Source organism: Pistacia vera, unplaced genomic scaffold, assembly GCF_008641045.1.
Source record: "Pistacia vera cultivar Batoury unplaced genomic scaffold, PisVer_v2 Contig118, whole genome shotgun sequence".
In the NCBI taxonomy this organism is placed as follows: Eukaryota; Viridiplantae; Streptophyta; class Magnoliopsida; order Sapindales; family Anacardiaceae; genus Pistacia; species Pistacia vera.
In genome coordinates, this window is record NW_022195226.1 from 1371636 (window position 1) to 1395007 (window position 23372).

General features: G+C 34.8%; 4 protein-coding genes across 5 annotated transcripts; 2 read left to right on the forward strand and 2 right to left on the reverse strand.

Moving 5' to 3' along the window:
• Window positions 1-2137: 2137 nt before the first annotated feature.
• LOC116109161 (zinc finger BED domain-containing protein RICESLEEPER 2-like) lies at window positions 2138-3593 on the reverse strand. Its single transcript, XM_031395390.1, has 2 exons — window positions 3455-3593; window positions 2138-3009 (listed from the first exon to the last, which is right to left on the reverse strand). Exons 1-2 carry the CDS (start codon window positions 3591-3593, stop codon window positions 2138-2140), a joined length of 1011 nt encoding a protein of 336 aa, XP_031251250.1.
• Window positions 3594-7003: 3410 nt separating this feature from the next.
• On the forward strand, window positions 7004-17819 carry LOC116109577 (carboxyl-terminal-processing peptidase 2, chloroplastic). 2 transcript variants are annotated; one of them, XM_031395806.1, is made up of 13 exons: window positions 7004-7140; window positions 7820-8153; window positions 8259-8408; window positions 8775-8857; window positions 9018-9226; window positions 9627-9695; window positions 10002-10120; window positions 10721-10796; window positions 10891-10932; window positions 16263-16371; window positions 17186-17283; window positions 17369-17462; window positions 17541-17819. In XM_031395806.1, exons 1-13 carry the CDS (start codon window positions 7024-7026, stop codon window positions 17664-17666), a joined length of 1626 nt encoding a protein of 541 aa, XP_031251666.1. In that variant the 5' UTR covers window positions 7004-7023; the 3' UTR covers window positions 17667-17819. The 2 variants fall into 2 exon arrangements, 1 of the variants encoding a protein (XP_031251666.1); XR_004124775.1 differs by lacking the exons at window positions 17369-17462; window positions 17541-17819 and adding an exon at window positions 12924-13587 and having other exon boundaries at window positions 17186-17208.
• A 525-nt stretch (window positions 17820-18344) lies between these two features.
• LOC116109759 lies at window positions 18345-20325 on the reverse strand. The gene is made up of 2 exons (XM_031395985.1): window positions 19789-20325; window positions 18345-19216 (listed from the first exon to the last, which is right to left on the reverse strand). Exons 1-2 carry the CDS (start codon window positions 20200-20202, stop codon window positions 18701-18703), a joined length of 930 nt encoding a protein of 309 aa, XP_031251845.1. The 5' UTR covers window positions 20203-20325; the 3' UTR covers window positions 18345-18700.
• An 898-nt stretch (window positions 20326-21223) lies between these two features.
• Window positions 21224-21659, forward strand: LOC116109958 (small acidic protein 1-like). Its single transcript, XM_031396203.1, has one exon. The coding sequence runs from the start codon at window positions 21292-21294 to the stop codon at window positions 21478-21480; it is 189 nt and encodes a 62-aa protein (XP_031252063.1). The 5' UTR covers window positions 21224-21291; the 3' UTR covers window positions 21481-21659.
• Window positions 21660-23372: the final 1713 nt, after the last annotated feature.

Sequence of the window (23372 nt, forward strand, 5' to 3'; positions counted from 1 at the left end):
TACAAACTATTATATCATGTTTGTAAGAATAATATTACCCGCAAGCTAATTAGGAGTTAATCAATTGCTCGATTGAGAAAATTTACACACACACACTCAAGCAGAAACAAATTAATGTGACAATAATTACTTTATTTATAATTGTATACCATGTGGGTTCTATTAGATTATTTTATTTTTTATTTAAAAAAAGGAAGCTGAAATAATAAGAATATAGGTAAAGAACAAGTGGTGCACCAGAAGGAAAGCAAGGGGTGGAAGTTGAATTGAATGGTATAAACATAACATCGCTGAATGTCACAAGAAGACTTGGAAAAGTGCAAAAGCCATGGAAAAGTCTTTTGATTTTAACTTTAAATGTAGCCGCCATTCAAAATAAGGCCATTTTTTAAAAGTGCTTTTATGTGTAGTGGTTGTGGTCAAACTTTTACTCATCTGTGGGTTGATGGCCCCCCCATTATGAAATTCATACAATAGATTATTATTTAATTGATCTTGTTGTTGAGTGTTGACCGAAAATAAAATTAAAATAATGTACAATCTAACCAAACTGAAAGCGTGTGAAAAGATTTCATGACTTACTTCATTTAACGTTGTGTGTGATTTTTTTGGCCGAATTTGGGCCAATTCAAGGATATAGCTTGACCTAAATGAGTTTAACAACTAGATTGATCGACCCAACATAAGCTAATATGGATAACTCAAAATACATTAATCAATCTCAGATACTTCAGATCTCATATATTACTGGAATGACTCGATCAACAACGATCATTATGCAATCACAATGTCCAATTATGTGAATATCAGAATTGCTATTCAGATCAATTGTAATCTCTTTAATTTCGCTATTTTCTTTGTACAAATCTTGTTTAAAACCCTCTCAAACGATGAGGAAGGGATTACGATTTTCAAATAAGAATTGCATTGTAAGCTCTTACAGCAAATACAAAAACACAGTGGACGTAGGTTATTAACCTCGCCGAACCACTTTAAAAATATTTTTATTTTTAATTCATTTCATTTATATTCATTGTTGATTTTCACTAATCAAGCACACATTGGTTCCGATGCCGATAAGGTCGATCGAATCACGTTAGTTGGTACAGAATTCAATATCAACATTTAATTTTCATAACAAAATTAACATAATTTTTGAACAATTTCTAGATTCATAATCTGAATATTAAATTGTTTATAAATTATAAAAATAAAAATAAAAATTGGGATTGTTCAATCGAGATGGCTGCAAATGAAATAACATTTGTTTTTAAACATCATTTCCTTTAGAAAAGAAAAGAAAAAATCATATTGATTGATTGATTATAGGATAATGAGGTTCAGATCTTCAGAATTTTGGTTTATCAACATTATTTAAGAATTTTTAAAAATAGTTATTTTATCAATAAATATTAGGGGTGGGCGGGTTCGGGTTTTTTGCCAAAACCGAAACCGATCGGTTCCTTTGATTTGGAACCGGAACCGACGGTTTCGATTCCTAAAAACTTGGAACAGTTCCGGTTGCAGTTCCGACTCTAGGTACCCGGTAAGTATCAATTACCCCCCAAATTAAAAAAAATAACAAATTAACCCTTATAAAATTACAATTACTCCCCTGTTAGTATTCTGAAATGACAAATACACCCTGCAAACTTTACAAAAATTAAAACCATTTCAATATCCATTTCAACCTCCAAAAATTAAAATTACATAACAATTTAAAACTTTAAATAACACAAATACGACAACATAATAACATGTCAACCATCAAGTTTAATAAGTTAACAACATATCAATTTGCAAACTTCCAACAATAAAATTACATAATATTTTAAATTAACACAAGTACAACAACATGAAAGCTACATCAAGCTTCATCCCCAAAATTTGCAGTGGTAATGATTTCTTCATCAATTGCGTTCATTATTACAAAAAAGAAAAGAAAAGAGGAAGTCAATTAATCAATTAGTAATTTAGTATGTTAAAAAATTGAATAAAACTACATTAACTAAATGAAAATATAAGACATTCATATTAATAAGTTACCTAAATCATAAGTCTCTGCATCCACCAAGTAATCTTCAGAATGAATAAGTGTGGGTGCACATCTTAACCAATCTTGTGTACAAATTAATGCTTATACAACACCCGGAGATAAAGAACTTTGAAATTGATCAAGTACATGACCCGATATACTGAAAGCTAACTCAGAAGCAATTGTAGACACCGAAATTGCAAAGACATCTCTTGCCATATGTGAGAGAACCTTATACTTCCCTTTATTTGCTTTCCACCAATCCAAGACACTCAACTCACACTTCATGGGTTCACATTTCTCCTCAAGGTACTGCTCTAACTCTGATTTGTTATCATCAACTACCCCTACGTCCATCTCCTCCAAAAATGCATCCTTGAAGGGGTGATACTTAACAGTAGCATCAGAAGCAACAACACCAACTGAAGATTGATTAGTTCCCATTGGTGGAAAGGAAATGGAAGCTTGACCTCGTTCTACATGTGAGACAAGTCGGTCATAAACTCCAAACAATCGTTCTAATACATCTCTCAAGTTTGTAGTCATCATTTCAACTTTTGCCAAGTCATTGCCATAAATCTTTTTATAGCACCAACTCACATATATCATTTTATACCGAGGATCTAATACTGTTGCAACCAGCACCATCACATTGGCTTTGTCAAGACTCCCATAATATTTGTCAAACTTCTCTCTCATTTTCTTAGACATGCTATGAAGACAAGGATTAGGGTCGTTCTCCCAATCATTCAAAGTAAAGACAATGGAAACTATCTCATCAAAATAATTGTTAGAAGTCACATATTTCGTCCCTGACATCCTTTTAGTAGCTTCGTAAAATGTTTCCAAGAATTTGGCAAACACAATTGCTTTTTCCCAATCATCAACCGAAGGAGTTTCATGTGAATCAATAGCAAAGTTGGGGTCCTCATCTTCCAACATTTGAAAAGCTTTCTTGAATTTTATTGTAGTATCTAGCATGAAATAAGTGGAATTCCAATTGTTAGAAGTCACATATTTCGTCCCTGACATCCTTTTGGTAGCTTCGTAAAATGTTTCCAAGAATTTGGCAAACACAATTGCTTTTTCCCAATCATCAGTTTAAGGAGTTTCATGTGACAAATCAATAGCAAAGTTGGGGTCCTCATCTTCCAACCTTTTAAAAGCTTTCTTGAATTTTATTGTTGTATCTAGCATGAGATAAGTGTATTTTCATCTAGTGGCCACATCTAGACACACACCACCTTTATAAGTTATTCTTTCCTCTTTCACACATCTTTCAAATGCTAGGGCTGTACCAGGAAAACTCATCACATACTTAACTGAACTACGGATACGGCTAATACTATCCTTTACCTCACTAAGACCCTTCCTCACAATCAAATTCATAATATAAGCACCTCATATGAAAATACTGACCATCCATAATTAAGACATTCCTATCCACCAATCTATCCTTCAAGTAATTGATTGCCACATCATTAGCACTAGCATCATCCACAGTTAAAGTAGACACATGATCTTCAATACCCCATTCAAGAATGCAATTCTCTACCATTTTCCCTATCTCTCTACCCCTGTGACTACTAATGGTTTCAAAACTCAGAATCCTCTTATGTAACTCCTAGTTCTCATCAATAAAGTGAGCAATGAGGCATAAATATCTATAGTTCTGAATGGAAGTCCATATATCAGTCGTTAGAGCAATCCTAGACTTCAGAGAACTCAACTGTTTTTTCAATGAAATCTTCTGACAATTGTAAATCTTCAAAGAATCCCTAGCCACTGTATAACACGAAATACGCTTCCATAAAGGCTACAATGAACTTACATATTTCCTAAAACCTGGCCGCTCCACCTTTGTAAGCAGTTCTTCATCAACAATTATCATCTCAACAAGCAATTGCCTAGAGACCTCTTGACTAAATCTCTAAGTGGTAACCGTACTACTTCCTTGTCATCTTCTTTGTTTGTGCTTCTAAAAGATAAGAGAATTGTTTGGCTTTTATCAACATTGTGGGGGTATTTCTTACAAGTTGATAAATGCTTGTGCATTGAGGAAGTTCCATTACTCACACTATACGCTAACAACTTCTGACAATAGAAACACTTCGTATGTTATACTTTGTTGGTTTTCTCATTATAAATCTTCTCAAAATGTTCCCACACTTCGGATTGCTTAGCCCACCCATGCATATTTTTCTCTAGTTGATGACATTGTTCTTGCAAACATTTAAATTGTTTTATAATTACCATCTTAAAAAGAGATTTTCAAAGTAGTATAAAAATTATGGTTCAACTTTAAGCAACAATTGTACAACAATTACAGCAAAAAGATGAAGTACAGAAAGCAAAGGTATCTACTACTAGTAGTAGATTGGAGAAGACAATAAATTTGGGTTAGAAAATAAGAACTTCATAAGGAAGAAAGCTTAAAATGGGTGCAATAATTGCCTAAAAATCTTAAGTATTATATCACATCATTATAAATAAACATTAAGTACAGTTAAGATCACATAGAGAGCAAGCAACCAAAATTAAAGTCCAAACAAACCCAGCCACATAGCTTTTCACATGCTTCAACAGTTAAATTCTATTCCCTTTTTCAAATAAATAATATATCATATATGTCTGCACTGCAACACAAATGGCAGAATCAATATAGAATTGGAATAGAGTTTAACTTGATTGAACAAATGAAGTGGCTCAACCTACGGCCATGTAAGCCAGAAAGTTTGATAAAAAGATCGTCCAAACTTTTTTTGTCTGTTATAACCAACCCATTTCAACTGTTAACTTACTCAATACCAAATATCTTCTTATTTTACATAACACACTGATGAGTCTTTGTATGATCACCAACTCAAACAACGCAGTCATGGACACCCAAAATTCATCAAAAATAATGATATTACAGTGCCATATTATTCTCTGTATATCTGTTTGGTAAAATCTTGTTATCATATATATAGAAACTTTCTCGGGAAAGTGCAGAACAAAAGTAGAAATTTGTTGGGATATTAGATGGTACTGAAACCAAACACCAACCACAGTGGGAAGTTAGAGAAAATAATAATGAATGAAATCATGATATCATTTCGTTGACACTAATTGTTCATGACCAGCAAAATTGTGTCAAAAAAAAAAAAAAAAAAATTAAGCCAGAGAAAAGGAGAAAAAAAATAAAAAAACTCTCACGATCTGGAAATCAAAGACTAAAAGACAAAATATAATATGCAAATAGCCAGATATGCAAATAGAAATTCATGAAGATGATGATAATTGAAAACCCTAAATACAAAAATTGGGGATTTTGAAATACCTAATTGGAGATATCTTGCGAATGTGAGAGTTGAGATAGTGAGATGGCGTGAGGCAGTTCGAATTGCAGCCCCAGAGATTTAAGTACAACGATTTGAACTGAGAGTGAGAGAGATGAAAGATTGACAAGCTGTAAGTGCACTGGAGAGGAGAATGGAGATTGCCGAGTTTTTTTCCCCCCAATCCATAATTTTCTTATGTATTATATGAAATGCAAACTACATAAAACCCCCATGATTTAATATTATATCTATTTAGTCCCAGTTCCCGGTTTTGATTTCTTTGATTAGGAACCAAAACCGGAACTGCACAATGTCGGTTCCTATTTTTTGGAACCGGAACCTACCTTGTTACGGCCGATTCTAGATAGGAACTAGAACCGAAATCCGGGTACCCATCGGTTTCAATTCTACCTTAAAATTTTGCCCACCTCTAATAAATATGTCAAAACACTGATACTAATTTACCATTTGGGCCTTTGTTGGGCTGTTTTAGTGACTTTCTTTGGATTTGAGATCCCAATTGATTTTCAATGCCCCCATCTCTATTAATTTTATTAATATCTAGTTTTACTCTATTTTGAAATAGTGAGAGATTTTCCAATAAATTGATACGATTAATTAAAAATAAAATTATATTTTTAAATTTCTCCCAGTTTAGCTTAACTTGTAGGATAACACAGCTCATAGAGTGAGTAGTTCATAAAGTGACTTTAGGCGTAGACCAATCAAAATTAGGCTAAGGCCTTGAGCCAGCCATGACATGTTTATTTCGTTATTGGGCCTCATCAAGCCCAAAATGATTTTTTGCCGATACAGTTTTAATGATCCATTAATATACCAAATAAACCCCATCTTTTAAAACACCACACTTAACAATTTTAAAATTCATTTTTTTTTCCTTATGGCATTCTCTAGATTCCATAAATGCCCTTCATCCAATATATATATATATATTTTTAATTTTAACAAGTCAGAGATTTCATTCCTTTGCTTATGATATATTACTCCACTATTATAAAACAAAATTTTAGATATTCAAATTTAAAGTTCAAAAAATTTGAAGCTTAAAAAAGAAAAAACATCCTTGTGAATAATCAACTAAAAACATAGTACATAAGAAGTATAATAAATGTTTTTATTATAAAATAAAATTATATAAAACTATGTTTGATATTTGTTAACATGAAATTTCTACTTTTTCTAACTATTTTTCTATTAAAGATATAATTTGAATTAAAAGAAGAATAAAATAAAATTTGAGAAGCAATTAAATATTTTCAATTTTTGTATTGATTATAACGATGATACATACCAATGAAAATTTTCTTCTTCCATTAGACTATCCTTAAGTTTTAAATATGATTTGAATAGCACATAAAACTTAGGTCTCATGAGATAGAAGAAGGGTAAAAAATAAAATATTAAAGGTAATTTTTATAAATTAGTATAGGAAAATTTGATATTATAAAAATTATTAAAAAGTAAGACTTTTTTAATCTATTAATAATAATAATAATAATAATAAAAGAAACTCATTTTGTAAAAATATAGCACACTTGTTTTTGGGTCGGGCGCCGGCCCATTTTGGAATGTCTAACATTAACCCAGTAGAATAGAACGATAAGAAAAGTGAAAATATGTAAAATAGAAAAAGAGCTAAATTTTATGGGGCTCTGGCTCTCCATGTCCATGGAGCTCCTCCTTGCAAGCTCTTCTACTTCTCCTGGTTTATCTTCTCATTTCACTATCTCTAACATTAATAGAAACCCAACCATCTCACAGGTGTCTTCCTTTTCTTTTGCTTACTTTTTTTTTTATAATTAACCGATATTGTGTGAATTCACTGCCTCATTCATTTATGTAATATAAACTTTCAACAAAATCTGAGTACACAATTTCTTATATCATCTGGGTTTAGTTGCTTCTTTTCCTTTAGTTTACTGGCAGGTTGAGTGGATTTATGATAATAAAAATCCATGCTTTACTTGCCACAGCATATGCAGATATTTTTGATTGGTTTAACCTTATCCAAATTATTTTATAACTGAACAAAAGAACATAAATAAATAAATAAATTTCGAAATTGGAACTGTTTCCTGCTTGATGTGTGGACTTGGGTTAGCCGTATTTCTTCAAAACGATCTTGCCTTTTGCATATTTTGGCTTGCCACATATCATGATTTTTCCATTGTCTATAACTTACTCATTGCCTGGAATACTAATAAAATGTTTGAGTAGTTACTTTTATGTATTGTATGGCTGCTGTTTTGTCCATCAAGCTAGTGCATTTAGGTTGTTGGTCACACCTACTTGCCTCCCACTTTGTGTGTTAAAAGGTTGTGATAAGTAAGCATATTGTAGAGTAGACTGCTTATGAATGTGTGAATGCAAACATTATTTACCAGACAAATATGTCGTTTAAAGTTTCTATTTTTTGTTCTTTGGATTGGGCTTAATGCAGGTCCGGACATGGAAATCTCTACCTGTGAGGACCTTAGAAGCTCGATTTCAGGGTTTCTTACTGTGTATAAGGACAAATACAAGTAACAGTCTAAGAAGATGCAGTAACTCTAATGAAAGTTTGAAAAAAAGGTTCTTGCTTCATCGTGTATGCAAGCTGAACAAGAGCATTTTTTCTCTGAGTGGATGGTTTTGCATGAAATATACTAGCAGTCACAAAGTGATGAGTTGTTCGGAGAAAATCAGGCAACGTGTTTCTGTTCTTTTTGTCCAGTTAGTTGTTGCAGTGCTGTTTGTTACATCAGTTTCTGTTGCTGTTAGAGAGACATCATCTTGTAAGATCATTTTCGCGTATAAAGTATTCATGGAGATCTTTAAGATATGAGAAGATTGGTTTGTTTACTCTATTTTCTTTCCTAATCCTTGTTTTTATTGTTCAGGGGCTCTCAGTGAAGAGAATCAACTCTTCTTAGAGGCATGGAGAACAATTGATCGTGCATATATTGACAAAACGTTCAATGGACAAAGTTGGTTTCGGTACCGAGAAAATGCCCTGCGAAATGAACCAATGAACAACCGAGAAGAGACGTGTATGTATTTATTTTTTCAATCAATAACATCGTCATAGTTTCTTCTAAAAGAAAAAAAAAAAAAAACTGGAGTTGTTATCAGATTAATATGTTAATGTATATTTTATGGATGAGTTTCGATTTGTTGATTGCCTTAATATTTGGATGATAGCAATGTTGTTATCTGATCATGCATACACCTTCCAACTCTTGTTGGAACAAAAATTCATGCTGCTTTCTACAATCAGATCATACTTAAGGATCTGCATACATGTAATTTGAGGCAATAATATTTGCTGATAAGTGGTGTTGCAATCAGTTAAATATACTATTCTAATCTCTATAGTGTACTAACCCTCTGGATCCTATTTGTGAATTTACTTGCAGACATGGCCATAAGGAAGATGCTTGCCACATTGGATGATCCTTTTACTCGGTTCTTGGAGCCTGAAAAGTTTAACAGTTTGCGGGTATGAGGCTGTTTTCTTTTACACCTTAATCTGTTTCATTTCAATTGGATATCATGGAAACCAGCATACATTATCTAGATTTGTTGTAGTCTGCTTCAGAAGACTTTATATTTATGTGGAAATTCCCCTTTAAATCTGTTAATATCTTCTTTGAAGGCAGTCTGGAACTCGAGGGGCTCTTACAGGTGTTGGCCTGTCGATAGGCTACCCAACAGGTTCTGATAAATTAGCTGAGGGACTTGTTGTTATTTCAGCTACTCCAGGAGGTCCGGCAAATAGGGCTGGAATTCTGTCTGGAGATGTTATTCTGGCAATAGACGATACAAGCACGGAAAGCATGGGTATCTATGATGCAGCAGAGAGGTTGCAGTAAGTCTCTTACTTTATAAGGCAACTAGGCAGATTAGCCATATTGGTTAGATATTCTGATTGAGAGAAAATATGTCTCTAGTTTTATAGAATTAATTGGTAGAACTATATTCTTCTGATAGCCATAGCCTGATAGCCTACACTTGCTATGGATATCATAAACTTAATTGTTTGTAATTTTTTTTCTTCAAAATATTTTCTTAAACATCATTTCTAGAAGATCTTGAGGCATTTGAGACTTTCTATATTGTGAGTATCATTTGATCAAAGGCCTTTTTTTCTTTTTCAATTCCCCAGAAATTCTTCCACAAGCATGATTTTTTATTTAATTTTTTCATACCTATTTTTGGCCCTTTTTACTCAAATATTGATATGCCTAAGCTTTTCTAGTGAATTGCAGGGGACCGGAAGGAAGCTCAGTGGAATTGACCATACGCAGTGGACCTGAAATAAAGCATCTAGCTTTGAGGTAAGTTTTATTTTTTTTTTTTTATTTTTTTTTATTTTTTTTTTCTAATTTCATATATATGGGAAACATGTTCCAGTTTTGTAAGGGATTACATGGTTTGCATATCTCAGAAAGGTTGTTCAATTTGGATTTTCTACTGCTTTATTCCTTAATTAAAGGCACCATTATGTTTTTAGTTGTGCTCTTCTGAATGTAGTAATTGCCATTATGTTTTTAGTTGTGCTCTTCTGAATGTAGTAATTGGAGTGGTACATGATCTGCCTTTCCTTTAAATTTTTTTGAAGTTAACCTATTGCTACTTTCCAGGAGAGAGAGAGTGTCACTGAATCCAGTGAAGTCGAGAATGTGTGAGATTCCTGGTTCAGGGAAGGATTCACCTAGGATTGGTTATATAAAACTAACATCGTTCAACCAAAATGCTTCTGGTAAGTACCAATGGAGGTTGCTATTAGTTTTCCATGATTTTCAAGCTGTTATACTGAAATATTCTGGCAGAAATTTATTTGCTTTCAAGGCCAGAATTGTTGGTTTTGTTTTGTTTTTTTTTTTTTTTTTAAATTTTTAAAGAAATTTGTAATGATAAATGAATGTGATTGTTAATCTATTCTCCAATGAAATTTAACATGCTTTTGCACATATTGTTAAAAAATTGTATAGCTTGCATTCTACAAGTTTTAATAAGTCTTAGTTTTTGATTGTCAAGTTACTTTGCAATGTTGATCACAAAAATAGTAAGCTATTTATTAGTTGATTCAAGATGTTTGATTTTCTTGTTGTTTTTCTGTATGTTGTGCTGACCAATTGGTTACACAGTGGTGCCATTATCCAATAGGATAATTGCTTTTAAATGAATTCTCTTTCAGGTTATTTGAATTGTCCTTACCTTTATGTTACTTCATTTCTTCTCCCTGTCTCTCTAAGCTAATATAATGTGATTTTAATATGGTTTATTTTTAGATATTGACTGTAATTTACATGTTTTTTCCTTGTTTGATATTTTGTTTTTGCCAATACTTTTTTTGTAGGGGCTGTCAGGGAAGCAATTGATACGTTAAGGAGTAATAGTGTTAGTGCATTTGTATTAGACCTTCGAGATAATAGGTGATTAACTTTCAACATCCTCTATTTTTTTTTTTTTTTTTTTTTTTTAAGTTGGCCCTTTGACAGGCTCTCTGAAAGCTTAAATTTGCTGCAGTGGTGGTCTTTTCCCAGAAGGAATCGAGATTGCCAAGATTTGGTAAGTTAATTGAATAGTTAATGGTAAATAAATTTAAATTATATTTTTCAAAAAATAAATGGGTGCCTTAATTTGTAATGTAAACTTAATGATCATGTTATTACTTATTAGGGTTATCATTGGTAAACTTTTGGCTGTGTTAAAATCTTGATGCATTTCCCATTTAAATGCAACATGATTTTGGTGATGCTATTTTCCGACGCTTTTGGGATCTTCTAGTTTCTGTGAATTTCTTTACTGTCGTAGAATTTATGGTATGAACTGCGACTTGTTCTTCTTGGGACCTATTCTGATAAGAGCAAAAAATAGAGTTTGGTTTGATAGAGGAAACCAGGACCTCAAAAGATAATAAGCTTTATTAAATAATAAAACTTCATTATTGGGAAAAACAATCTGATCTGGTGTCCTTTATCACCAGGCTTTATTGACTTAAATAGAGATCATAGAAACAACTTCCTAAAAAGTCTAAACAAACTCTAACACGTAAACAACTTAAATAACCGATAGATAATTCAAATAACCAAATGCCACTTTCCACGCCACTTCCTTCTATAACACCCTGTTACTTGTAACATTGCCCCTCCCTTTCAAATTTGCTCTTGTCCTCAAGAGCAACGTCTGGAAACTACTGTTGAATAAACTTCCAATTTTCCCAGGTTGCTTCTGCAGGTGACGAGCCTGACTAGTGTATTAGAACTTCCTTCTATTTTTTTCTTATCCTGCTATCTAAAACAGCAAGTGTTTACAATCTTAACTTGTCAACTTCTACATCATGTAGATTGTCTTTTGCCTGTACGTGATCTCCGACATGCTTCTTTAAAAAAGATACATCTAATCGATAAGCCACAGCTCCTATCTTTTGCAGTACCTTGTATGGCCCATAATACTTAGCTACCAATTTTAGATTCTTCCTAACTGATATGGAGTGTTGTCGGTAGGGTTGCAACTTAAGATAGACCATGTCACCTTCTGTAAACTCCCTTTCTTTATGTTTCGAATCATACACTTTTTTCATTCTATTCTGGGCCTGCTGGATTTTCTCCTTGGCTTCCTTGAGAATGAGATCGCGCTCCATTAGTTCTAGCTCCACCGCAGCTGCCTTGGTGGTCCCTAGAACATATGTTAATAATGTTGGAGGTTCTTGTCCATAAACTAGCTCAAAAGGGGATTTTCCCATAGTGGAATGAATGCTAGTGTTATAATAGTACTCTCCCAAGTGAGCCATTTTATCCACATCTTCGATTGGGAGCTTGTGAAACATCTCAAATACATCTCCAAGGTCCTGTTGACCACCTCAGTTTGGCCATCAGTTTGGGGGTGATACGATGAGCTGAAGTTAAAACTAGTCCCATTCAATCTGAATAACTCTTTCCAAAATAAACTGGTTAATATGGGATCTCTGTCACGTACAATAGATTTCGGCATGTCGTGAAGACGGAAAATGTTATCAAAAAAACTTTAAGCAACCTTGTCAGCTGTGTAAGGGTGAGTGAGAGCTGCAAAATGGGCATATTTAGACAAACGGTCCACCACGACCATGATAATTGTTTTACACTTTGAATTCGGCAACCCCGTAATGAAGTCCATGGAAATATCTTCCCATATTCTATCTGGTATGGGTAACGGCTGTAGAAGTCCAACTGAGGATGTCTGTTTTGCCTTATGCCGTTGACATACATCGCATTCCTTTATAAATTGACGAATTTTTCCCCTTAGCCCTTTGAAATAAAAGTTGGATCTGATCCGATGAAGGGTTTTTTGGAAACCTTCGTGAGTGCTATTGTGAAACTGACTAATGATGGAGTGGATCAATTCAAAATTTTCTGCCAAGTAGATTCGATCTTTGAAAAACAATACTCCATTTTGAAATTGCCAAGGCCCAACAGCTTCACCTTGTAACACCAACTGAACCGTTTTTTTCAAGTCAAGATTATCTTGTGTTTCATTTCTTACTGCCTCTAACCAATTTGGAATTGGCCTTGATAATGCAGTAAGCTTGCCTTGCAACTCGTGACTTTCTTCTCTTCTGGAGAGTGCATCAGCTACAATATTATCCTTACCTTTCTTATATTGGATGACAAAGTCAAACCCCATCAACTTGAAGAGCCATCTTTGTTGGGCTGTTGTGGTTATTCGTTGGGCCCATAAGTGCTTTAAGCTTTGGTGGTATGTCCGAACAATGAATTGTCTTCCAAGGAGATAAGGCCTCCATTTCTGAATTGCTAATACCAAGGCTAGGATTTCTTTTTCATAAGTAGACAACAAAAGGTGCTTCCCTTGGAGTGCATGACTACAATAAGCTATTGGTTGATCTTGTTTCAGAACTGCCCCAACTCCAGAGCCCGATGCATCACACTCTATAATAAACTCCCTTGAAAAATCAGGTAGTGCAAGAACAGGGGCACTAGTCATAGCCCCCTTCAATTTTTCGAAGCCCTCTTCTGCCGCAGGTGACCATTTGAACCCTTCCTTTTTAAGCATTTTGGTCAGCGGGTTGGCTATTTTACCGAAGTTCTGGACAAATTTTCGGTAGTAGCCACATAACCCCAAAAACCCTTTCAATGCTTTTTGAGTGACAGGTTTGGGCCATTGCAACACTGCTTCAATCTTTTCTGGATCTACAGCCACTCCCACGTCAGAGATTATATGACCAAGGTATTTAACTTCCTTTTGGCCGAATTGACATTTCTCCAATTTCACAAATAGTTTGTGAGTAGACAATATCGAAAAAACCATCTCTAAGTGAGTTACATGATCATCCCAATTTAAGTTGTAAATTAGAATATCATCAAAAAAGACTAACACAAATTTCCTCAAGTAATTTTGGAATACCTGATTCATGAGAGATTGAAATGTGGAAGGTGTGTTGGTGAGACCAAAAGGCATTACCAAGAACTCGTAATGGCCATGGTGAGTTCTAAATGTTGTTTTTTCAATGTCTTGGGGGTGAACTCGGATTTGATGGTAGCCTGATCGAAGGTCCAATTTAGAGAAATATTTTGCTCCATGTAGTTCATCCAATAATTCATCGATTACTGGAATTGGGAACTTATCCTTGATGGTGATCTTGTTCAGGGCCCTATAATCGACGCACATTCTCCAAGAGCCATCATATTTTTTTAACTAAAATGACTGGTGATGAATATGGACTATTGCTGTCTCTAATGGCCCCTGTCTTTAACAAGTCTAACACTATTTTCTCAATTTCTGCCTTTTGGAAGTGAGGATAACAATATGGTTTGACGGAAACTGGTCCTTGTCCTGGCTTTAAGGGAATCTGGTGGTCATGTAGTCTCGAGGTGGAGGAAGGCCCGCTAGTTCTTCTAGGATAGCTTTGAATTTTATGAGGATTGGACGAATGTCAGATGGAATTTCAACTAGAGATGGAAGTTGTGATGGACTTCCCGTTAATTGCAAGAAGACCCCAAGTCTCTGTTTCTTGGTCACATGCTCTATTTGAGCATTACTAACAATTTGATTTTCAGGTTGAGAAACGCCCTGTAACATGACTTCCTTTCCTTTCACCACAAATCTCATGAGAAGTTTAGAGAAGTCCTAGATGATTGGTCCCAAAGTTTGCAACCATTGTGCCCTAAGCACTACATCATATCCTTCTAATGGTAATAGATAAAAATCAATGGACAAAGGAACCCCTTGTAAAATAAGCGAAATCTGATTGCATTTACCTAGGCTTTCTAATCTCTTTCCTGATGCTACCGTGACTTCAAATTTGCCTTCTTTTTGTGGTTGTAATCCTACTTTTCTTGCAAATCTCTCATTCACAAAGTTATGTGTGCTTCCAATGTCTACAAGAACTAGAACAACTCGATCGGCTATTTTTCCTTTGAATCTCATAGTTTGCGGGTTATAGACTCTAGCAATGGCATGCAAAGATTTGCCTGGCATTTCAGATGATGAATCGTCCTCCACTTCCTTTTCAATGTCATTGTCGCTGTCTCCCCATACAGCCTGTATAGAGAACAACTTCTTACACCGATGCCCCAGCTCAAATTTTTCATTGCATCTGAAACAAAGCCCCAATCTTCGCCGCTCGTTGATTTCCTCCAAGCTCAATCTCTTGATATTATTACTAGGAATTTTAGGAGTTGAAGTGGGCTGAGGGCGTGATGTGTTGTTTTTACCTTGACTCGTGTTTTCTTTGGGCCTCATTTCTGGCTTCGTAAAGCTTGGCTAACCCAATGGCTGAGGATAATATTGAAGGCCTTCTCGCTTGAACTCCAATTCTGATATTGTCCTTTAATCCACTGATAAAACAACTGACCTACCTTTTCTGTGCCAAATGTCCAGTTTGGGAAAGCAATTTTTCGAACTTAGTCTGATATTCCTCAACAGATCCTTGCTGCTGCAATTTGGTGAGTTCGCCAAAGAAATCAAAATATTGGTTTGGACCGTAACGAGAGTGAAACCCATATTTAAATTCTTCCCAAGTAATAACTGGTGCTTCCTGCTTCAAGAGTTGATACCATAATTGGGCGTCTCCTTCTAAATGAAAGGATACAAGCGACACTTTATCAATTGATGGAGTATCATGAAACTGGAAAAATTGCTCAACTCGGCATATCCAGTTGGTAGGGTCTTCTTGGCCGTTAAAACGAGCAAAAGTCAATTTGACTAACTTTGGTGTGTACGTGGAATGAGAGCCATCCCCACTACTACTACCATGAGCCCCACTGAGGCGGGTCTTTGCTCCAGAACTCTCTCATTCTTGCCTTGAAATTTGATCAATTTGGGTATTGAGTTGGGAGAATAATTCCTTTAGTTGATTGATGATGGTTTGCTGTCCCCCTGACAGGGACTGCACTTCCTTCTCTAATTGCTCCACTCTCTGATCCATGTCTGAGCTCTGATACCACTTTGGTATGAACTGCGACTTATTCTTCTTGGGACCTATTCTGATAAGAGCAAAAAATAGAGTTTGGTTTGATAGAAGAAACCAGGACCTCAAAAGATAATAAGCTTTATTAAATAATAAAACTTTATTATTGGGAAAAACAATCTGATCTGGTGTCCTTTATCATCAGGTTTTATTAACTTAAATAGAGATCATAGAAACAACTTCCTAAAAAGTCTAAACAAACTCTAACACGTAAACAACTTAAATAACCGACAGATAATTCAAATAACCAAATGCCACTTTCCACGCCACTTCCTTCTACAACACCCTATTACTCGTAACAATTTATCATCAAAAGCACCAAAAATTCCAATTTAACTATTGGTCCTCCAAAAGAGATTATCTTGCTTCCTTTCATCTGTTTCAGATCATGTAGTAAGGATTCTGGATTCTGATAATTTTCTGTTGCATTCAGGTTAGATAAAGGTGTGATTGTGTATATTTGCGATAATCGTGGTGTTCTAGATATATATGACACAGATGGAAGTGATGCATTAGCAGCTTCAGAGCCCCTAGCAGTGCTGGTATGCTTATATTTCATAATTGTTAGATTTTTGGTCTTCAAAATGCTCTATGTTCATGGAATAAATTGGCATATAGGTTCATAAGTGTTCTGTCTGGCCCTTCTATTTCTATTGTTGGCATCTCTTTCTCTATGTATTGTGTATGTTTAACTTAAACCTCTGTGGATTTGAGAGTGGCCTATGGTCCGCAATGACCAGGAACTGGTTTTACTTCAAACGTCCTTACAAAGATTTCTCAAATCTAAGAAAAACCTTTAATAAGAAAATTGAGAGTTTATGAGAAAATAGTAAAAAGTTTCAGTGCTACAAATTGACTAGATTGAATAGTTTCTGTCCTTTTTGGATACCAGTCTTCAACTAACTTTCTTCATACTGTTCTTTTATTTATTTATTTATTTTTTTTTTAATTTCAGGATTTATAGGGCCTGTTCATTGCTGTTTGCAGAATTGGTCTGAAAAAATGAAAACAAAACATTAGAAATTGAATTATGTATTATCAAAACCTAATTACAAGTTTAGTTATGTATTTTATAAATAGTTTTCTAACACAACAGGTCAAGGTGATGAAAATTATATGGTATCAATATATTGAAGAAGTAGAAGAAAATTATTATTTTTCATATTTTCAAAACATGCATAAAACAATTCATAGTTGTTTTCAAATTTAACACAAGTTTTCAGAGACTTTGTGGCTTTCAAATGCAGAATCAAACACAATTTTTCTAAAACTTATATTTGAATGGTGCCAAGGGTAGGCGTTTCTTAAACAGCATTTACTGTTTAGTGATGATTTTTTTTCTTCGCCAATGCACAGGTTAACAAGGGAACTGCAAGTGCAAGTGAAATATTGGCCGGTGCTTTGAAGGACAACAAACGTGCTGTGTTGTTTGGAGAACCCACTTTTGGGAAAGGGTATCTAATATTCCTTCTACTTCATGCATATTCATATACCACATATTTTCTAATTAGAGCTTTTTTTTTTTTGGCCACTCTGCAGCAAAATTCAGTCAGTTTTTCAGCTCTCTGATGGCTCTGGCTTGGCTGTTACGGTTGCTCGTTACGAGACGCCTGCTCATACTGATATTGACAAGGTCTGTTGCTGATTCTGCAGCATCTCCTTTCTCTCACTCTCTTACAACTAAATCTTCTTTTGCCTCGCTCCCCTGTAGGTTGGTGTGATTCCGGACCATCCTCTGCCAATGTCTTTTCCCAAGGACGGGGATGGGTTTTGTGGCTGCCTCCAGGATCCTGCATCTACTTGCTATGTCAACAGAGTCCAACTATTTTCAAGATAGCAAGATTTTTTTTTTTTTGAATGGCAGAATTTTGTGTAGTTTTAGCATTCTTTTGAAGGTTCACTAATTCTTTTTCTAGTGTAAAATTAAAACTTGCACATACAGACTTTAAATTAATTGTCATAATGAAGCACAAAATTTTTATATCAATGAGAATTATTTGGTGCTATGTCTTGGCAAAAACTTAAATGCTGAGCATATGATATGAGGGACCATAAAATGAGTATGTTAAGAGTTACCCTTCAATTGTAGCAAATAGAAGCATAATTTCCCCGCTGGCCAAGCGAAAGGAAACATAAACAGTATAATATGGTGGATTCTGGTCATAAGTATGAGATTAGTGACACTCCCATGCAAAAAGCTGCATCAGTGAGCTAGGCAATGAAGACATCCTTCAAATGACACATGCAAAAAGGATGGTCAATAGAATCAAAGTTGAGGGTTCGCCAACTGATTCATTCGATGCTGCGGCTATTTTGAAGAGCATTATTTTATACTATGGACCCTAAGTTTTAATGTACCTTAAATTCTACCCTGACAGGATGATTCTGCATTCAATTTTACGTTTCTATCAAATTATAGGTATAAGACGGTTCACATTCAATAAGCCAGATGAATTCTGCCTTGAGAATTAAGTAAAGATTTTGTTTTGACTCTTAAAATTTCACCTTCCTTTTTCTCCCAAGAAGAGAAAAAAAGGGCAATCTTAAGATGTGATTTACCAAAATATTCAACTGTCCAGAGAAAAATAACATATCTTTACAAGTATACATGAATCTAAATGTCATACCATTGCGGAAAAGAATATATGAAAACTCAAATATATGACTGAATGATCCCTCGCTAGGATGTTGTATAAGCTAGGCTCTGGTTGAAGAACATTCGATCTCAGCTTCAGATATTCAACTGGGTGTGGAAAGCAATCAAGCAAGAATGGGAACATGAAACCCCTTTAAATTTGGAGACTCGACTGGAGAACTTGGAAGCAAAACCAACCAAATTGATGTTCAATGTTCAAGCTTGCTGTTTGCAGTTCACCAAAACATCTTAGCCCAAAAACCTATTAATGGGAAGATAGCAATCAACAATCTCAGTAGTAAGGGTGTGTCACTTGTTCTACTCCCGCTCAACTTTCCCTCCTGTGTCCTTTGTGATTTGCTAGTCTCTGGAGTCGCCCTTCGCCTGAATCTTGCTTCATCCAGATAATCCCACCCACCAAAACTGGGGTCATCTTGCCTCACCTTATTAACTGAACCATTATTATTACCCACCCAGGATTCATTACCCTTCTTTACCTTTCTAGTTCCCTCACCGTCTTGTCCTTCTGTCTCCATTTCGACACTACTTACATATGTGGTAGACGTTTTCCTCCTCATCCTGGCCTTGTGTTTAGGGTTGTGTTGTGTCATACCCCACAATTTATCAAATGCTAAATACAGTACTGACAGCACAAGGGGAATTGCCAATGACATAAGAAAAGCCTTTGGACCAGTGGCAAGAAGAAAGGATATAAGGATGGCTGGAGAAAACCAACCATAGGATTTGAATACCTGTACAAACCCAATGTTACCCACACAATTGGGGCCATAATTATTTGGTTGCCAATTTTACAGTAGAAAATCCAACATTCTTATCACACCAAACTTAAACAACTCCTCAAATGTTCAGTAACAGACATTATACAACCCAAAATTTTGAACATCTCAAAATTCATATTGCTCCCAGTTCATTAACAATTATGTTTGCAGAGGAGTTTTTAGAAAGCAATAATATTACATATACTGATATACACCTCTAGGACAAGAAATTACATAATGATCCAAATGATTTCATAACAAGTACAACTGTTTGAAGAAAATTTTCAAACTGGCATCAAACTGGACATAGCCTACTACTTTGCCACAATTATTAATGAATGATTTCATGTAAACAAGAAGCATGCCTCCAAGCTAGGTGATTATACTGGTTTACAGTACTTTTATTTAGCAAATTTCAAATTTCAATGCATTTTAAAGAAGCATTAGATTTACAAATGCTTTAGGATTTTTAATATAACATGTCCTAAAGGCAGAACAATCAGGAATGTGGAGTACTTGAAAAAAGAAAAAAAATAGAAAATTACCTTGAGTATCCAGACACTTTCTATAGCTTCATCCAACGAATTCCAAGACTTTTTCTTTTTCACTTTGGGCTTCTTAGACCACCAACGCCTCTTCCTTTTCAAATTCTTCCTATAAAAACTTTCGTCTTCTTCTTCTTCTTCGTCGTCGTCGTCGTCTTCTTCATCATCATCTTTTTGGTTAAAGTTCTGAGCGGGGAAATTCTCAGCATTGGAGTCCCACCTGCGGGACCTGGTGGTGGAGGTTATGAGTGGGAAGCGAAGATGAGGATGAGAAGTGATGAAGTGAAAGTGAGTGGGAGTGGGTTTGGGTTTGGGTTGTGGGAAGTGAAGTTGAGCCTGAGGGAAGAAGACGAATAAGGAGATGGGTTGTAATTGCTGATGTTGTGGGAGTGAAAGGAGAAGACCATTCTCCATTAGCCTCCTCTCTGTACTTCCATTTGCCACGTTATTATTATCTTCTCCATTCAAGTTTGTTTTGCTCTTTAAACTTTCCCAAGACACAAGAATCACGCTTCTCTTCTGCTAAACGACATCGTTTACTTTAGTTTACTCTCCCTATAGTTTTCTTTTCTCCACTAAGACAGTTCGTTGCTTTGTAGTGTATCAGTATTAATAAATGCCTAGTAAAAAGGAGACTATTAACTTCTTGGTTTTAATAAAGAGTATACGACTTTTTCCCATCTCAATAATATTTTAATAATACTTTTTCCAAAATACCATATTCAAATTTATATCCTAATTTTGGCATTATTATAATCTTATATTACTATTATTACTCATCAAACCCCTAAAATCTACTCCGATTAATCTTGTTAATTATCGGTAATCGAGTAATTAGGGTTTACATAACCATCTCTCTCAAGTCAAATTATGATTAATCCTAATCACCAAAATCCAATATTCTACCACCAAAAGACTCGTTGACCTTACCTATTCAAAAACCCTGATAATTTAGACCTAGTTTGCTCTTTGTTCATCGCAAGAATATAAATTTAGATTATAAACTAGTATTTTAAAGTTTGTGAATAGAAAAGTGTCATTAAATTATTATTTGGATGAAAAAAATCATTAATTCCTTAATAAATTATTTAAAAATATTCATCATCTTATTTTATCTCAAAGTAGAGTATTATATAAATATTACTATATTAGATAGAATAAATTTCTACTGTAATCTATAAATTTGAGATATACGACATCAGATTTTTTTTTTTTTTTTTTTTTAACACCTCTATTTTGGTTCCCTATTTCTTACTACCCCATATTTTAGTTCTTAGTCTTCTCCAGAAATTAAAAATTAAAAAATCTTTTATTCCGCACTAACGGTAACAAACGGCTGGTCGTTTATATTTCTAGAAATTAGTAGGACCCACACTTTCAAGTATATAAAAGCCGTGAGATAGATAAATACGGTGTCGTTATTGATTTTCATTCATTCTCCTAATTTCTCCTTTCACCTCCGCCTCTTCTCTGAAGAGAAACAGATACTCTCGTGAAGAAACAATGAGGCCGATGCAGATGGAGTTCTTCGGAGACATGGATGAGCAAGGATCGACGGTGGCGATGGACGTGGACGACGTCGATCCACTCGAGATCTTCGGCGAGGGCGTCATCTCCATGGAAAACAAGCTCGTCGACGCTGACTTCTTCAATAAATTTGAGGACGATTTCGACGATACCGACATTAACTAATTCTACGCCGCCCAAATGACATCGTTTTCGATCACTGATTTATGGTTTGCTTTTGTTTTCTTTCGTTTTCCTATGTGAAACCTGCCCTATATCATAATTGTAATTGACTATTAGGATGAATATTGAGTTATATTAAGCTTATTGGGGTGAATATGGATGTTTTCCAATTTTTTCCATCATTTGATGAATGCATCATATTATTACTTTATGAAACCAGGAAATTAATTGAGTAATTACTAAATTTTGTTTGCTAGGGTTTTAACTCATTACTAATCTATATTTAAGAGACCCCGTTCAAGGAAATTCTTTACAATAATTGTTGGTACGGAGTAATTGTGTAGTTTTTAGTGTTATTTCATTGGATTAGCGGCCACAAACCTGTCTTAGTAAATACTTTTGCCTGTTTTCAGTTAGCTTTATTGATGGTGCTTGAGGATTCACATAGCAGTTTCAGGAATATAATAGTGATAGTGGTACCTTAGTGCAGAGATTCAGGACTATCGATGGTGTTCATGATGAATTGAATGAATGTTTTTGAGTCATGTTTTGCATTGAGTACACACTATAAAGGAAGAGTTGGTTATAAAAGGTGAAGAATTTAGATTCTCTCAATTCATTTATCTGGGTATGAGCCAATCTCTGCTCAGGAAGTTTCCAGGAACTTTGAGGGAACATAGATATGATTAACATTCTGCATTCCTTTTTTTTGGTTTCAGTTAACTTGTCCTAACTCTGTTGAATCACGAGTGTGATTCTGATGACCTTTTACGCTGAGGACACCTAGTTTGTTCTTATAAATTTCATCTTTAAAGTTTCTTTAGAATAAAAAGAAAGAAAGGATTGGATGATCTGTGGGATGCATTCATCTGTAGTTCTGTAGTTTGCTAGAATGCCTTTTCTGCAACTCATGGGGTATTTTTTTGCATATCTAAGTATTGAGGTTGCATCCTTACTGTAACTAGTGGTTATTACTTCATTCTTAGGGCAACACACAAAAAATAATGTACTGTTAATAGTGTGCATTTTATCGACTGACCAAGAATAATAGACATGGAGAAAAAAAGTTTATACCCTGTCAGTTGAGAGAGTGAAGGCCGCAAGTCAATGGCACCTTCAAATGAAATTGATTTTTCAAGAAAATTTCTGCTGAAACTTCCTCTACAGCCAAATTTGTAGTGTGCATCGTCTTACTAAGAATAATTTGTTCTGACCCTGTGGGGATACTCTTTGTAGTTTTCATTTGTGATCAAGATGACAAGCTCAAACATTTGGTTCTTTAATGCATCAATGAAAATCCTGTGTATGATTCATGATGTTGATTTATTACCGACTTTCCATATAGCCTAACAAGTTTTTGCAAAAACTTTACCCATGGATTATCAATAACCAGAATGATGCTTTGCAAACATGATCATATCTGCTATTGAACAAAATCTGGGTAGATGGCTTAGTATTGCAGAGGGCGCATCTTTGGAAATTTGCATCTTGAGCTGATGCTTCACATTTCATTATGGAAAGCTAAAAATGTTTGACGCACTTTGCCTAATTCAAGGAAAGGTTTTCAGCAAAAATAGCCAATTGGAAGTGGGTTTGTTGATATGTGTTAGTTTAACTTGCGGAAAATATTGTAATATTTGACAGTTGACACTTCATCGAGCTCCCTGTGATCAAAGTGGCGGCGCTCTACACTCATGCACATGGGAAGCTTATTGAATAATCCTCTCCATAGTTTTAATTTATAGACCAAATTTTGATTTTGGATCTAGAAAATGCTGCTGTCTCTTAAATATAAATGTCGATTTAGTGCTTTTAAAACTAACACCCTCATTCATATTCAACCAGTTGAACTAACTAATACTGACAAAGATGAAATACACAATAACAGAGAACTA

Excerpts from the sequence above, each read along its gene's own strand:
- LOC116109577 (XM_031395806.1), top strand. The coding sequence starts at position 7,024 with ATGGGGCTCTGGCTCTCCATGTCCATGGAGCTCCTCCTTGCAAGCTCT. Across the intron at positions 10,933-16,262 it reads ATCGAGATTGCCAAGATTTG|GTTAGATAAAGGTGTGATTG; the intron begins GTAAGTTAATTG and ends TGTTGCATTCAG. Across the intron at positions 17,463-17,540 it reads CTCATACTGATATTGACAAG|GTTGGTGTGATTCCGGACCA; the intron begins GTCTGTTGCTGA and ends GCTCCCCTGTAG.
- LOC116109759 (XM_031395985.1), bottom strand. The coding sequence starts at position 20,202 with ATGGAGAATGGTCTTCTCCTTTCACTCCCACAACATCAGCAATTACAA. Across the intron at positions 19,217-19,788 it reads AAAGTGTCTGGATACTCAAG|GTATTCAAATCCTATGGTTG; the intron begins GTAATTTTCTAT and ends GGGTTTGTACAG.
- LOC116109161 (XM_031395390.1), bottom strand. The coding sequence starts at position 3,593 with ATGGTAGAGAATTGCATTCTTGAATGGGGTATTGAAGATCATGTGTCT. Across the intron at positions 3,010-3,454 it reads GAATGTCTTAATTATGGATG|ATACTACAATAAAATTCAAG; the intron begins GTCAGTATTTTC and ends ATTTCATGCTAG.
- LOC116109958 (XM_031396203.1), top strand. The coding sequence starts at position 21,292 with ATGAGGCCGATGCAGATGGAGTTCTTCGGAGACATGGATGAGCAAGGA.